Source organism: Muscardinus avellanarius (assembly GCF_963383645.1).
Source record: "Muscardinus avellanarius genome assembly, chromosome: 14".
NCBI lineage: Eukaryota > Metazoa > Chordata > Mammalia > Rodentia > Gliridae > Muscardinus > Muscardinus avellanarius.
Window position 1 is genome coordinate 13,188,809 of NC_137800.1, and position 14,424 is coordinate 13,203,232.

The window sequence follows — 14,424 nt, forward strand, 5'->3', positions numbered from 1 at the left end:
CCACTTTTTGGCACTGGAGCTTGAACCCCAGGGCATTTTACCTCCGAGGTCTAACCCCAGCCCTATTTTATTTTTATTTTTTATTTTATTTTATTATTTTTGTTTTTTCTGGGGGGGGTGGTTCTGGAGGTGGAACCCAGAGGCTTTCTACCTCCGGGGTACACTCCCAGACCTATTTTATATTTTATTTGGAAACAGGGTCTCACTAAGTTGCTGAGAGCCTCACTAAGTAGCTGAGGCTGGCTTCGAACCTGTGCAATCCTCCTGTCTCAGCCTCCCAAGCGCAGGGATTACAAGCGTGTGCCACCATGCCCGGCTCTATTTTATTTTTATTTTGAAACAGGGTCTTACTAGGTTAATGAGAGTCTATTTGCTGAGGCTGGCCTCGAACCTGTAATCGCCCCATCTCAGCCTCATAAGTGCTGGCATAAAGCCAGCTGAGAGCAACCGTTCATCCCTTTCCAGTAACTGGTCAGAGGCAGGGTAGGGGTAGGTGCACCTTGAAATGCCTGCTTGAGATGACACGCCCTGCCCAAGGCCCCTCCTTCCACCTGAACTTGACGGCTGCATGAGGAGGTGGCTTTACCCACCTATTCCACCCAACAGAGGCCTCTGCCAGCTTGCTGTCCCCAGCTGCCAACACCGAAGGATCAGGAAACAGGGGACGGGGTTCTCCTTTGTCCTTGCACAGCATGTTAGCGGATAAGCCTCGACCTAAAATGCCTCTCCCTGGAGAAAAAACCAAATACAGCTGTCACCGTGCACCCAGCGCATTTCAAAGCAGTCATTTCTCTGAGGATAACGGCACACACTAAGAAGCAAGCAATCATCTGTAGCAACACGACTTTTGGAGTCAGCTTTCCACATACCTAAAGGAGGCACTTCCCACTTCTGAGGGGTCCGGGACGCCACCTCGAGGCCCATGCCTCTGAACATGGACACCAAACCCACAGACTCCTGGGGAAAGTCGATAAGTCAAGTTATTTTCAAATGGGTTAAAACCTAAAAAACAATGACTTTTTTGAAACCTTAGCAAATAATCTTTATTTTTTATCTTTTTTTTTTTGTAGTGGGGATTGAACCCAGAAGCATTCTACCTCCAAGCCATACCTCCAACCCTACTTTTTATTCTTTATTTATTTATTTATTTATTTATTCATATTTTTTGTGGTACTGAGGGTGGAACCCAGGGGCTTTTCTACCTCCGGGCTATACTCCCAGACCTATTTTATACTTTATTTGGAAACAGGGTGTCACTGACACTGAGTTGCTGAGAGCCTCACTAAGTAGCTGAGGCTGGCTTTAAACCTGCACAATCCTTCTGTCTCAGACTCCCAAATGCTGGGACTACAAGCGTGCGCCACCATACCTGGCTTTTATTCTTTGAGACAGTGTCTCACTAAGTAGCTGAGGCTGGCCATGAACCTGCGATCCTTTCGTCTCAGACTCCCATGTACTGGGATTACAAGCATGCACCACCACGCCCAAATAGCAGATAATTGTGTGTGTGTGTGTGTGTGTGTGTGTGTGTTGGTACTGGAGGTCAAACCCAGGGGCTTTCTACCTCTGGGGTATACTCCTAGACATATTTTATACTTTATTTGGAAACAGGGTTTTACTAAGTTGCGGAGAGCCTCACTAAGTAGCTAAGAACCTAATAATGTAGCTGTGATCACTTTAAGTAGAATCGACTGTCAGGTGTAGTATTTATTAGAAAGAAAATCTGTGATGGTAATCTTACATGTTTATTTTGATGAACTTCTCCAGTTTGGGGTGGCTTTTATTCATGTGGCAGCTCTAATTGGTGGAACAGGAAAATTTCAAGACGCTACGGGAAAACAGCAGCAGGTTTTGTTGGATATTGTTTAAAAAAATCTCTGATACTCTTAAATGATCTAACCACTTTGAATTTTTGTGTGTGTGTGTGTGGTACTGGGATTCCTGGAAACCCTTCTACCTCCAGGCTACACTCCTAGACCTATTTTTTTTCTACTTTTTTATTTGGAAACAGGGTCTCTTAAACCAAAGAGGCTGCCTTCGAACCTGCGCGATCCTCCTGTCTCTGCCTCCCAAGCACGGGGATTACAAGTGTGCGCCACCATGCCCGGCCACCATTTTGAAATTTTTTTTTTTTTTTTTTTTGTGGTACTGGGGTTCCTGGAAGCCCTTCTACCTCTGGGATACACTCCCACGGGCTACACTCCCAGACCTATTTTTAAACATTTTTATGTGGAAACAGAGTCTCTTAAGCCAGCGAGGCTGGCTTCGAACCAGCGCGATCCTCCTGTCTCCACCTCCCAAGCGCGGGGATTACAAGTGTGCGCCACCACGCCCGGCGCCATTTTGAAATTTTATTCACCAGTATGCTTGTTCCCTCTTACCTTAAACTTATAGGGAATGAACTAGAAAAATGCAAAAGGTAATTCTTGTCTCTTGTATTTTGTTATACTGTACCACATAACACGGGCTCCCCACCACCCATACTGGGTGTTGAACGTAGGGGCATTTTACCACTGACCAATTCCAAATTATTACTAACTCTTTTTGAGACTGGGTCTTGCTAAATTGCCCAAACTGGCCTCGAATTTATAATCCTCCTGCTGTAGCCTCCTGAGTAGCTGGGAGTACAGGTGTGTGCCACTATACCCAGCCAAGTAATAGACTTGCAATCTAACAATTGATGCTTAAAATCTAATATACTGTGGTTATAAGTATTGAATATATATATGTACATATATATATATGAATATATATATATATATATATTTGCCTTGGAGATGGAGATCTGTACATGGCATACAAGTGGTATACTGAGGTAAATTCCCAGGCCCCCCCCCCCCGCAATAGCTTTTTTTTTTTTTTTTTTGTGGTACTGGGGGTGGAACCCAGGGGCATTCTACCTCCAAGCTGCACCCCCAGCCCTATTTTTTATTCTTTATTTTGAAACCAGGTCTCACTGAGTTGCAAAGGGCTTCACTAAGTAGCTGAGGCTGTCTGTGAACCGCAATCCTCCTGTCTCAGCCTCCCGAATGCTGGGATTACAAGTGTGCACCACCATGCTTTTAATAATTTTAATAATATCTTATTAAAATTCCAAATTTTAATAAGATTTTTTTATCCAGTACTTTTACAACAGTTGTAGATCTGGGAGAAGGCGACTTTTTAAAAATTTATCTGCTAAGCCGGGCGTGGGCGCACACTTGTAATCCCTGTGCTTGGGAGGCTGAGACAGGAGGATCGCACAGGTTCGAAGGCAGCCTCTTTGGTTTAAGAGACCCTGTTTCCAAATAAAAAAGTAGAAAAAAAATAGGTCTAGGAGTGTAGCCTGGAGGTAGAAGGGTTTCCAGGAATCCCAGTACCACACACACACACACAAAAATTCAAAGTGGTTAGATCATTTAAGAGTATCAGAGATTTTTTTAAACAATATCCAACAAAACCTGCTGCTGTTTTCCCGTAGCGTCTTGAAATTTTCCTGTTCCACCAATTAGAGCTGCCACATGAATAAAAGCCACCCCAAACTGGAGAAGTTCATCAAAATAAACATGTAAGATTACCATCACAGATTTTCTTTCTAATAAATACTACACCTGACAGTCGATTCTACTTAAAGTGATCACAGCTACATTATTAGGTTCTTCCTGTATGTGCTCTTTATCTTTGACATGTGTTAACTGCAAACGCTGTTCTTAAAATTACTATACAATTAAGAGATTCAAGATGCACACACGTTCACACTGCGGTAGCAATAGCTACAGATCCTCTTTGTCTTTAAGATGCAGACAAGCAGCAACAGGCTATTTTTTTTTTTTTCTTTCAGTGCTGGGGACTGAACCCAGGGCCTCGCACAGCGAGGAAACTGCTCTGCCATTAAGCTGCATGCCCAATCCTTTTCATTTCGAGACAGGGTCTCAATAAATTGCCCATGCTGGCCTCAAAACTTGAGATCAGCCTCCTAACTCGCTGGGATTACAGTAACGTATCACCATCCCCAACAGGCTTTAAACCTCCCATTATGAATGGATGGACAGACCGAGCTAGAGGACTGACCCACGGCACTTACCCAAGTCCATCTAGTGTTTATTATTGTCGCACTGGGGATTGAATTCAGAGGCATTCTACTTCCAAGCTCCCTCTCCAATCCTACTGTATTTTTTATATTTATTTATTTATTTAATTTATTTTTGTGGTATTGGAGATGGAACTCAGGGGCATTTTATCCCTGATCTACACCCCCATTCCTACTTTATTTTTTTTATTTTGAAACAAGGTCTCCCTAAGTTGCTAGGACTGGCCTTGAACCTGTAATCCTCCTGTCTCAGACTCCCAAATACTGGGATTTCATGCGTGCACCACCATGCCTAGCTTCATCTAGTGTGTGTGTTTGTTTTTGCAGTACTAGAGATTTAACCCAGGGGCATTCTACCTCCAAGCTACACTCCCCAGCCCTATTTTTTACTTTTTTTTTTTTTTTTGTGGGTCTGGGGATGGAACCCAGGGGCATTTGACCTCCGAGCTACACCCTCTGCCCTATTTTTATTCTTTATTTTGAAACAGGGTCTAAGTTGCAGAAAACCTCACAAAGTAGCTGAGGCTGTCTGCGAACCGCAGTCCTCCAGTCTCAGCCTCCTGAATGCTGGGATTACAAGTGTGTCACCACGCCCGGTTTGTATTCTTTATTTTGAAACAGGGTCTTACTAAGTTACAGAGGGCCTCACTAAGTAGCTGAGAAACTGGCTGTGAACCTGCAATCCTCCCATCTCAGCCTCCCAATGCTGGGATTACAAGCATGCATTACCGCATCTGGCTTCGAGTGTTTTTTCTAGACTCTAGGATTTGAATTGCATACCCACAAGATACAACCAGTTGTTAAAAATAAATAAACAACCCACACCTTAGTTTTGTATAGGGCTTCCCAGTTTCCTGATTATTCTGAACTCCACCACTTCTCAGCTCAGACGAGTAAGCTGTATGCTCTCCCGCACTCTAATAGATCTTACCTTCTGTGCTGACCAGTTCTGGGTACTGGGGATCTCTGGCTTTCCAATCCCATGGCTTCTGCCTACAGGTCCTCCCCTACCAAGTGCTGAATCCAAAGGTCTAGAAGCTTGTGGCCAACATCCTGGCATCCGTACACACTGAGACGGGTACACAGGAGCAGGGCCCCTGAATGGTGGTCGGACAGGATCCATCGAAAAGTCTACAGAGGACATAGATGTCAAAACAAGTTAACTATCTGCCGGCATTAAAACATGAATGATTTCCCAATTGTTTTCCTCTTCCTTCAAGACAGACAAGACTGACTTATAAAGCATTAAAAAAATAGTTAATTTAAGTTAGAACAACAATGTGACTAGCCTTCTATAACACATTCTCTTTGAAAGCTTCTGTTTGAACCTGGAAAATTCTAAACACTCCCCATTAACAATCCTTTAGAAGTTCAAGACCCCCTCAAACTTACCTTTTTTTTTTTTTTGTGGTACTGAGAGTAGAACCCAGGGGCTTTTCTACCTCCAGGCTATATTCCCAGACCTATATTATACTTTATTTGGAAACGGGGTCTAAGTTGCCGAGAGCCTCACTAAGCAGCTGAGGCTGACTTCGAACCTGTGCGGTCCTCCTGTCTCAGCCTCAGACTTACCTTTTCTACCCTAACAACCCATCTGACAATTCAGTCCTTTAAATTAACTTCCCATTGTAAAACGAACCAAATTTTATGCATGGGGATGATTTTGACTTATAAAACTTACAGTTAACATGACCATATCATAGTTATGCTAGCTGGGCACATACTTGTAATCCCAGCACTTAGGAGGCTGAGACAGGAGTATCGCAGGTTCACAGCCAGCCTCAGCTATTTAGTGAGGCCTTCTGCAACTTAGTGAGAACCTCTGCAACTTGGTGAAATCCTGTTACAAAATAAAGAATAAAAAAAGAGGACTAGGGGTGTAGGTCAAAGGTAAATTGCCCCTGGGTTATGCTGTTCAATATGTATGAGGCCGGGCGTGGAGGCGCATGCTTGTAATCCCCGTGCTTAGGAGGCAGAGACAGGAGGATCACGCAGGTTCGAAGCTAGCCGCACTGGCTTAAGAGACCCTGCTTCCAAATAAAAATATAAAATAGGTCTGGGAGTGTAGCCTGGAGGTAGAAGGGTTTCCAGGAACCCCAGTACCACCATAAATAAATAAATAAATATGTATGAGTTTCTGGCTTCTTTTAGAACAAAATCCTATTTTTCCTAGACTATAATTGCATTCAATTCATCTTCACAATCTCTTTAAGTTGCCTCTATGAGTTTCTATCCAATAACTTTCCATAAAACTCTTCTTTCAGAAGCCAAACGTGGTGGCGCACGCTTGTAATCCCAGCATTCGGGAGGCTGAGACCCGGAGGATCGCGGTTCACACGGACAGCCTCAGCTACTTAGTGAGGTCCTCTCCAACTCAATGAGACCCGGTTTCAAAATAAAGAATAAAAAATAGGGCAGGGGGTGTAGCTTGGAGGTAGAATGCCCCTGGGTTCCATCCCCAGACCCGCAAAAAAAAAAAAAAAAAAAAAAAAAAAAAAACACCTCTTCTTTCAAATTCCACCAAAACAGGTCTCCAGGGCACAAAGCCTTTCTGTTTTGAACCTACAATAACTTGCTGAATTTCACAAGTTCCACACCTTCTCTCCTCAAGGTGACCAGGGATGAGGCTCTGCCTACCTCCCAAATCCAGGGTCCACCAGGCCTCTTCAAAAAATAGGAAAAAAAAATTTCTTGAGTAAAAAAAAATTTTTTTAGTGTAATACTGGGAACCCAGGAGTTCCAGAGGCATTCTAATCTGTGAGCTACACTCTCAGCCATATTTTATTTTGAAGCAGCCAATTTTTATTTATTTATTTGTGTGTGTGTGTGTGTGTGTGTGTGTGTGTGTGTGTGTTGTACTGGGAATGGAACTCAGGGGCATTCTACCTCCACGCTACACCTCCAGCCCTATTTTTATTCTTTATTTCAAAACAGGGTCTGAGTTGAAAAGGCCTCCTCACTAAGTAGTAGCTGAGGCTGTCTCAAACCGTGATCCTCCCATCTCAGCCTCCCAAATGCTGGGACTACAAGCATGCACCACCACACCCAGCTCCATATTTTATTTTGAAAGAGAGTCTCACTAAATTGTGGATGGCCACACTAAGTTGCTGAGGCTGGGTGTAGACCTGCGATCCTCCTGTCTCAGCCCAAGTATTGGGGTTAAAAGCAGGTGCCACCACACCCAGCTTTAAAATCATTTTATAACCTATAATTTTCAAGACTCTCTTTTTAAGGGCTCCTTTCATTGTCCTGACCTGCCCCTAGTCCCTCTATTTTTGCTGGCAGCGCTAGGGATTGAACCCAGGACTTTGTGCATGTTAAACATATGTTCTATTGATGAGTTACCTTCCCAGTCTTAAGAATCTTTAATGAAAAGTATGGTGTGTGTGTGTGTGTGTGTGTGTGTGTGTGTGTGTGTGTGTGTGTGTGTAGGACTGGGGATTGAATCCAGGGCATTTTAACTGTGAGCTACACTCAGCCCTTTTTATTTATGTATTTATTTTGTTTTGAAACAAGGTCTTGCTAGGCTACTTAGAGTCTTACTCAAGTTGCTAAGGCAGTCCTCGAACTTGTGATCCTCGTGTCTAAGTCTCCCAAGTACTGGGATTATTGGTGTGCGCCACCACACCTAGCTTCTTAACTTTTGAAAATCTGTCTACAGTATTAGCTATAGAGAAATCAGGCCATGAATGTGAAGAAAAAACTAATGTACAACTACTAAGTTAAAAATAGTATAGCTGAAAGTAGTTCAAGAAGGTGCAAAACTTTTTAAACTACCCTCTTTTAGGAACAGTACAAAGGCGGATTATGCCTTCCTTCTCATAGAGGACAATGGCTCTCCCCTTCCATTACCAAAATCCAATTTCAGGGGGCCTGGACTCGTTGCCCACATCTCCCCAACCCCACCTAAGAATCCAGAACCTTGGGTGCCCAACTGGTACATACTGTTAACAATGGTTTTCTAGGAAGCCGCAAATAAGGTGTACAAAACCGAGAGTAACTTGGCAAGACGATTTACTTCCGTAGAAGGGTGTGCAGCCGACAAGTCTTGGCAGCAATCGCGCCGAGGGTATCCGACCGTAGCCTGCCCCTTGCGCTGATTTAGGGAGGGTTTGGGTTCACAGCTCCGGCGACCGGCTACTTTCCAAGACAGACACCAAATCTGAAACAAAGTTTAACATTCTGGAAGCAACTGCTACGACCAAGATGGTGGAGCAAAACTAAGATGGTTGACTTTGGGGAAACTCTGGGCGTGGAGCCTACAGATACATGTATCAAAAACGAATGCGCATGTTACAGTTACAAACTGGAAGGAGTACTTGTACATGAAATTTGCTACTTTGAAGGAAAAGATGGTTTTTTACTTCTTCCCATACTGGGGGTGCTGTAACACCGACCGATCACAGAACTTCTAGAACCTTCTTCCCCTGCCCTGACCCCATCGTCACTCCTGTGGCGTGCGGTCCCTCCTCTAGGAGATGCTCCCTCACGGTGGGCTTCCTCGCTGACTCAGACGACGCTCCGATGACCACCCTCGTCAGCGGGGATGGCGCCAGGCCAGGCCGACCTCTGGGCCGGGCCGCCGGCCTGGGGCCTACGCGACGCCGGGCCCCTAAGCAAACCTCCCTCTTCCCAGCCCAAGAAAAGTGCCTTTCCCCAAATCGGCGGCCCTGCTGGGCCCCTGACCGCTACCCAAGCCTCCCCGGGCCCACACTTTCCCTCCTTTCTGAAGGCCCGCCCGTCCTCCCCCGCACCGACATCAAATAACGACTTCCTCCCCGGCCATGCCGGCCCGAGGCCGAAGCACCTGCGCCTCCCGGGTCCGGGCGTGTGCGGAGTGGACGGGAAGGTCCTCGCCGGTCACCACTGCCTTGACAAAAGCCCACCCAGCCGAATCCTGGTCTTCTACCCCCAAGACGCGCGGCCTCCTACCTGGGCCCCAGAAACTCCCCCCGCCCTATGCCGTCTCGAACAACAGCACACTCAAACCCATCCGCCACGCGGAAGGACCCACAGGTTCCACATTCCGATTTCCAGTCCTCGGGTGCTCAGCGCTGAGCCCATTGGCCAAACAAGATGCCACTCATAAGATCCGGGCACTTCATTGGTTCGTCTGCGAAAGCCGCTCACCCTTTCGAGCAATTTAGTTCTGCAAGGAACGGTATGCCAGAGGGGTGTTAAAAGTCACATGGGAAGCTGGGCGTGGTGGCGCACGCTTGCTGAGACGGGAGGATCGCGGTTCGCGGACAGCCTCCGCTACTTAGCGAGACCCTTCGCAATTCAGTAGGACCCTGTTTCAAAAATAAAAAGACTAGCTGGGAGTGGTGGCGCATGCTTGTAATCCCCGCGCTTGGGAGGCGGAGACAGAAGGATAGCGCAGGTTCGAAGCCAGACACGCTGGCTTAAGAGACCCTGTTTCCAAATAAAAATATAAAATAGGTCTGGGAGTGTAGCCCTGAGGTAGAAGGGTTTCCAGGAACCCCAGTACCACCAAAATAAATAAATAAATAAATAGACTTAAAAAATAGGGCTAGAAGTATAGCTCGGAGGTACAATACCCCTGGGTCTCAACCCCAGTACTCCCCCCCCCAAAAAAAAAAAAGTCATATGGGAGTCTAAGCATTAAAAGTTGTTAAGGTTTTGAGATCCTGACTCCCTTTCATTGGGCAACAGCTGTAAACAAATGTATCTTACAAGTTCATGTTGAAATTAACCTGTCCTGCTGGGCTCATGGCCCACGCTTGTAATCCCAGTACTTGGGAGGCTGAGATAGGAGGATCTGAGTTTGTGGTCAGCCTCAGCTCCTCTGTGAAGCCCTTGCAATTTAGTGAGACATTATTTCAAAATAAAGTATAAAATATAGGGCTGGGGGTGTAGCTCAGAGGTAGAATGCCCTTGGGTTCAATCCCCAGTATCACACACACAAAAAAAAAGAAAGTAAGAAGTCAACCTGTCTACAGCATATAATCCCCAGTAAGCTTGGGCTGGAGGTGCAGCTCAGAGGTAGAGTGCCCCTGGGTTCAACCCTCCCCATACATGAATGCATACAAACTCCTCAGGTTGAAATTTCACTCCCAATATGATAGGCAGGGCCTTTGGCAGGTGATTAGCTTATGTAGCAACATTCTCCTGGAGGATTAATGTCTTTCTCAAGAGACTGAGTTAGTGCTCATGAGAATGGATTAGTTTTTGTAAGAGCAGATTGTCACAGCCCGGCGCCTTCCTTGGTCTCTCACACGTGCCTCTCCCTGCTTGTGCCCACTCTGTCCTCCAAGAGCCTCCCCTCAGCAGCGGAACAACTGCTGGAGCCATGCTGCTGGAGCTCCACAACCCTGAGCCAAAGTAGACCTCTTTCTGTTGTTTCTTTTTTTTTCCTTTGCAGTACTGGGGATGGAACTCAGGGGAATTCTACCTCCGAGCTACACCCCCAACCCTATTTTTCATTCTTTATTTTGAAACAGGGTCTCACTAAATTACGGAGGGCCTCACTAAGTAGCCGAGGCTGTCTGAGAACCACGATCCTCCGGTCTCAGCCTCCCAGAATGCTGGGATTACAAGCTTGCTGCCACTAGCCAGGCCCTATTTTTTTTATTCTTTATTTTGAAACAAAGTCTCACTGAGTTGAGAAGGGTCTCACTAAGTAGTTGCTGAGGCTGTCTGTGAACCACAATCCTCCTGTCTTAGCCTCCCAAATGCTGGGATTACAAGCATGCGCCATTGCACCTGGCTCTCCTTTCTTTATGAATTATACAGTCTTACCATTGTGGTAGTAGCAACAGAAAATAGACTAAAATGCCAACTAACATTTATGCACCAGAAAAAGGGAGTGGATGCTTTCTTACTCTGTTTTCTGTTGCTATAAGAGAATACCACCACCTGGATAATTTATAAAGAAAACAAATTAAGAAAGAAACTTATTTTTCACAGTCTGTTTTAGAGACAAAAAGTCCAAGATTGGAGGGCTATGTCTGGTGAGGGTCTCCTTGCTGCACTCTAACATGGTAGGGGGCAACACACGGCAAGTGAGAGAAAACAAAGAAAATACGAGCGCAAGAGAGCTTGCTTCTAACGAGGCCATTCCCGCCGTAATGGCACCCATCCACTAGTGAGAGTGGAGCCTCATGCCCTGATCGCCCCCGAGTCCCATCACAGTGGCGATTCAATTTCAACACGAGTTTTGGAGGGAACATTCGGATCATAGCAGCGGTAGCCTCAGAAGTTGTTCGAGGCTCCTTTTCTGAGGAGGCCACTTCAATGCTTGGCAATACCAAACGCCTGCGGATTTGGTACTTCTGCACCTTCGAGTTTGGCTGGAGCACCCACTGCGATAGGAGGTGCATCCTTGCTGGGCTGCAAATGATACAAAACTGGAACTATGACAACGATTACTTTCAAGGGCCACAGTGGGGTGGCCAGGGGCACTAATTGGATGGGGACAGCAACACTGGAGTCTGAAAAAGTATTGGCACTGGTAAGCCAGTAGCCCAAAGAGGGGTCCAAGGTTAGCCTCACCCTGTGCACCATGGTCTCCCTCGCCAAAAATGATGGTTTTTACAGTCACAAATCTGCGATGCGGGTGGAGCTTATGTGTCTGGAATGCAGTGTGTATGGAGATGGGTGTGCTGCCTTGCCTGGCACAATAATGGATCCAAGCAGCAGAGGTAGCGATCTGGGAGGTGCAGGCCCAGCTCACACCTTGTTTCTAGTTGATGGCATGGGAGAATAGACCCTCACCACAGCACCTACGTGAGCGACGCAGATGGGTCTGTCAGCAGCTATGATTTGTTTTCGTGGTTCATGGCCCGAAAGAGGGAAATCTTCAATCTGCTAGTCTGTAGTTTTCCAAGTGGCAGATCAGACAGCTAAACCATTGTCAACAGCCTTAAGAGTTGGTAAAAATAAAGTGGTTTGTCAAGGACTACTGGTGAGAGCTCTGAGAACCGCTTGCAGTTCTGCCGACCGAGCAGAGTGGCCACATCTGCTCCTTTCCACCCGGTTCAACAGCCACAGCGGAACCGCAGCCACTCCTGGTTTAAGCTCAGCCAAACATCCATGAGCCAGAGCCTGGCATTGAGAGGAATCTCCCTTAAATGAGAGCCTCATTGAGCTAGTGGTTTTTCTCTGGGTTGTGGAGCAGAGGACAAACCTCCCCCAGAGAGCTCCTACATTCCCCACACAAACCTAAAGCTGAAATGGCACCAGGGCTAGGCCAGAATGCTGGACTATAGCCTATTCCCCCACACCCCAAGTACTGGGGATTGAACCCAGGGGTGTTTAGCTCTGAGCTACACCCTCAGCCCTACTTTATTATTATTTTTATATTTATTGCTTTTGTGGTGCTGGGGATTGAACTCAGAAGTATTCTACTTCCAAGCTACATCCCTAGCTCTATTTTTATTTTTATTTATTTTTATTTTTTTGGTGGTGCTGGGGGTGGAACCCAGGGGCTTTTCTACCCCCAGGCTATACTCCCAGACCTATTTTATATTTTATTTGGAAACAGGGTCTCACCAAGTTGCTGAGAGCCTCACAAAGTAGCCGAGGCTGGCTTCAAACCTGTGTGATCCTCCTTTCTCAGCTTCCCAAGCGTGGGGATTACAAGTGTGCGCCACCACGCCCGGCTATTTTTATTTTTTATTTGGAAACAGGGGCTCACTAAATTGCTGAGGCTGGTCTTGAACCTGTGATCCTCCTGTCTCAGCCTCCCAAGTACTGGGATTACAGGCATGCACCACCATGCCCAGCTTATTTTTTTACTTTGAAACAGGGTCTCATTAAGTTGCTAAGGGGCTCGCTAAGTTGCTGAGGCTAACCTGCCATACTCTGTTTCACCCTCCAGATGTGGACCACCGAGCTCGACTGGAATGTGTCATTTCTGGCATAAGAGAGGCTGGCTTGTGGAATCTGAGTTAGCCCACCCCAAAATAGGAGTTGTCAGTCACAGGACTTTGATGGGTAGTTATTGTAACGTACTTTGTCAGGTCCTCTGTTGTGATGTGAACCCAGTAGCAAGCTAAGAGCTGCTTTTCAAAAGGGGTGGGCCTCCAGCTACATAAGGGAGGCAATAAACCCAAAACTGCCAAAGGAGCTTCTCTGGGTATAGGCTGCTTCTCTTTGACGTATGCTCCAATCAGGAAAATAATCAACCAAAGGCATTTAACTCAAAGGAGTTCTTAGGGTTGTGGGGTACTGAATATGAACACGTCTCTATTCCTGATTGATATAATCCCTTTGTTGTTTATGAGCAAACAGAGCATATCCACCTAAAATACCAGTGCCAAGGTCGTGTGTGCTGGTGCACGCTTGTAATCTCAGTACTTGGGAGGCTGAGACAGGAGGATCGCAGGTTTGAAACCAGACTCAGCAACTTAGTGAGACCCTCTTTCAAAATAAAGAATAAAACAGGAATCCTAGCATTTGGGAAGCTGAGACAGGAGGATCAAGGATCGTGGACAGCCTCAGCTATTTAGTGAGGCCCTTTGCAACTCAGTGAGACCCTGTTTCAAAAGAAAGAATTAAAAAATAGGACTGGGGGTATAGCTTGGAGGTAGAATGACCCTGGGTTCCATCCCCAGTACCACCACCAAAAAAATAAAAATTAAAATTAAAAATAAATAAATAAATAAATAAATAGGGCTAGGGGAATAGCTTGGAGATAGAATGCTCCAGGGCTCAATCCCAGAACCACACACACACATGCACACACACGCACACACACGCACACACACACACACACACACACACACACACACACACAAATAAAAATAAAATAAAACAGAGCTGTGTGTGGTGGCACACACTTGTAATCCTGTACTTGGGAGGCTGAGACAGGAGGATCACAGTTTGCAGCCAACCTCAGCTACTTAGTGAGGTGCTCCACAACTTAACGAGGTCCTGTTTCAAAACAAAGAATTAAAAAAATAGGGCAGGGGGCATAGCTCGGAGGTCAAATGACCCTGGGTTCCATCCCCAGATCCCCCCCAAAATAAAAATAAATAAAGAATAACAAAATAGGACTGTGGGTGTAGCTCAGAGGTAGAATATGCCTTGTTCAATCCCCAGTACCGCAAAAATAAATAAATACCAAGGCCAACTGTACTTTACCAGGGGAGCCACAAGGACAGTACATGGACAGGCTCAAAGTCCAGCCCATGAGATCAGTCTGATCTTCTCTTTTCCCTGGAAAATAAGGGACGTTCTTTCTCTAGGAGGAATCCAGGAGACTTACTAGCCATACCAATGTTCTTACATATTTTCCTAGAAGCATAGTTTCAGAATTTTGAGCACAGACAACATTCACACATAATAGTCATGTCTTCGTTCTTTCCGCCAACATCGATCTGGTGCCTGTTCTG

General features: G+C 45.9%; 1 protein-coding gene across 1 annotated transcript in view; it reads right to left on the reverse strand.

Moving 5' to 3' along the window:
- The window catches only part of PIWIL2 (piwi like RNA-mediated gene silencing 2), a gene marked incomplete at both ends in the record, with an annotated part of 57,223 nt that extends 52,031 nt beyond the window's left edge, over positions 1-5,192 (reverse strand). Inside the window, 3 exons of the mRNA XM_080710672.1 lie at positions 591-729; positions 870-957; positions 5,001-5,192. Coding sequence (XP_080566798.1) covers positions 591-729; positions 870-957; positions 5,001-5,192 — 419 coding nt within the window. The remainder of the gene's footprint in view (positions 1-590; positions 730-869; positions 958-5,000) is intronic.
- Positions 5,193-14,424: the final 9,232 nt, after the last annotated feature.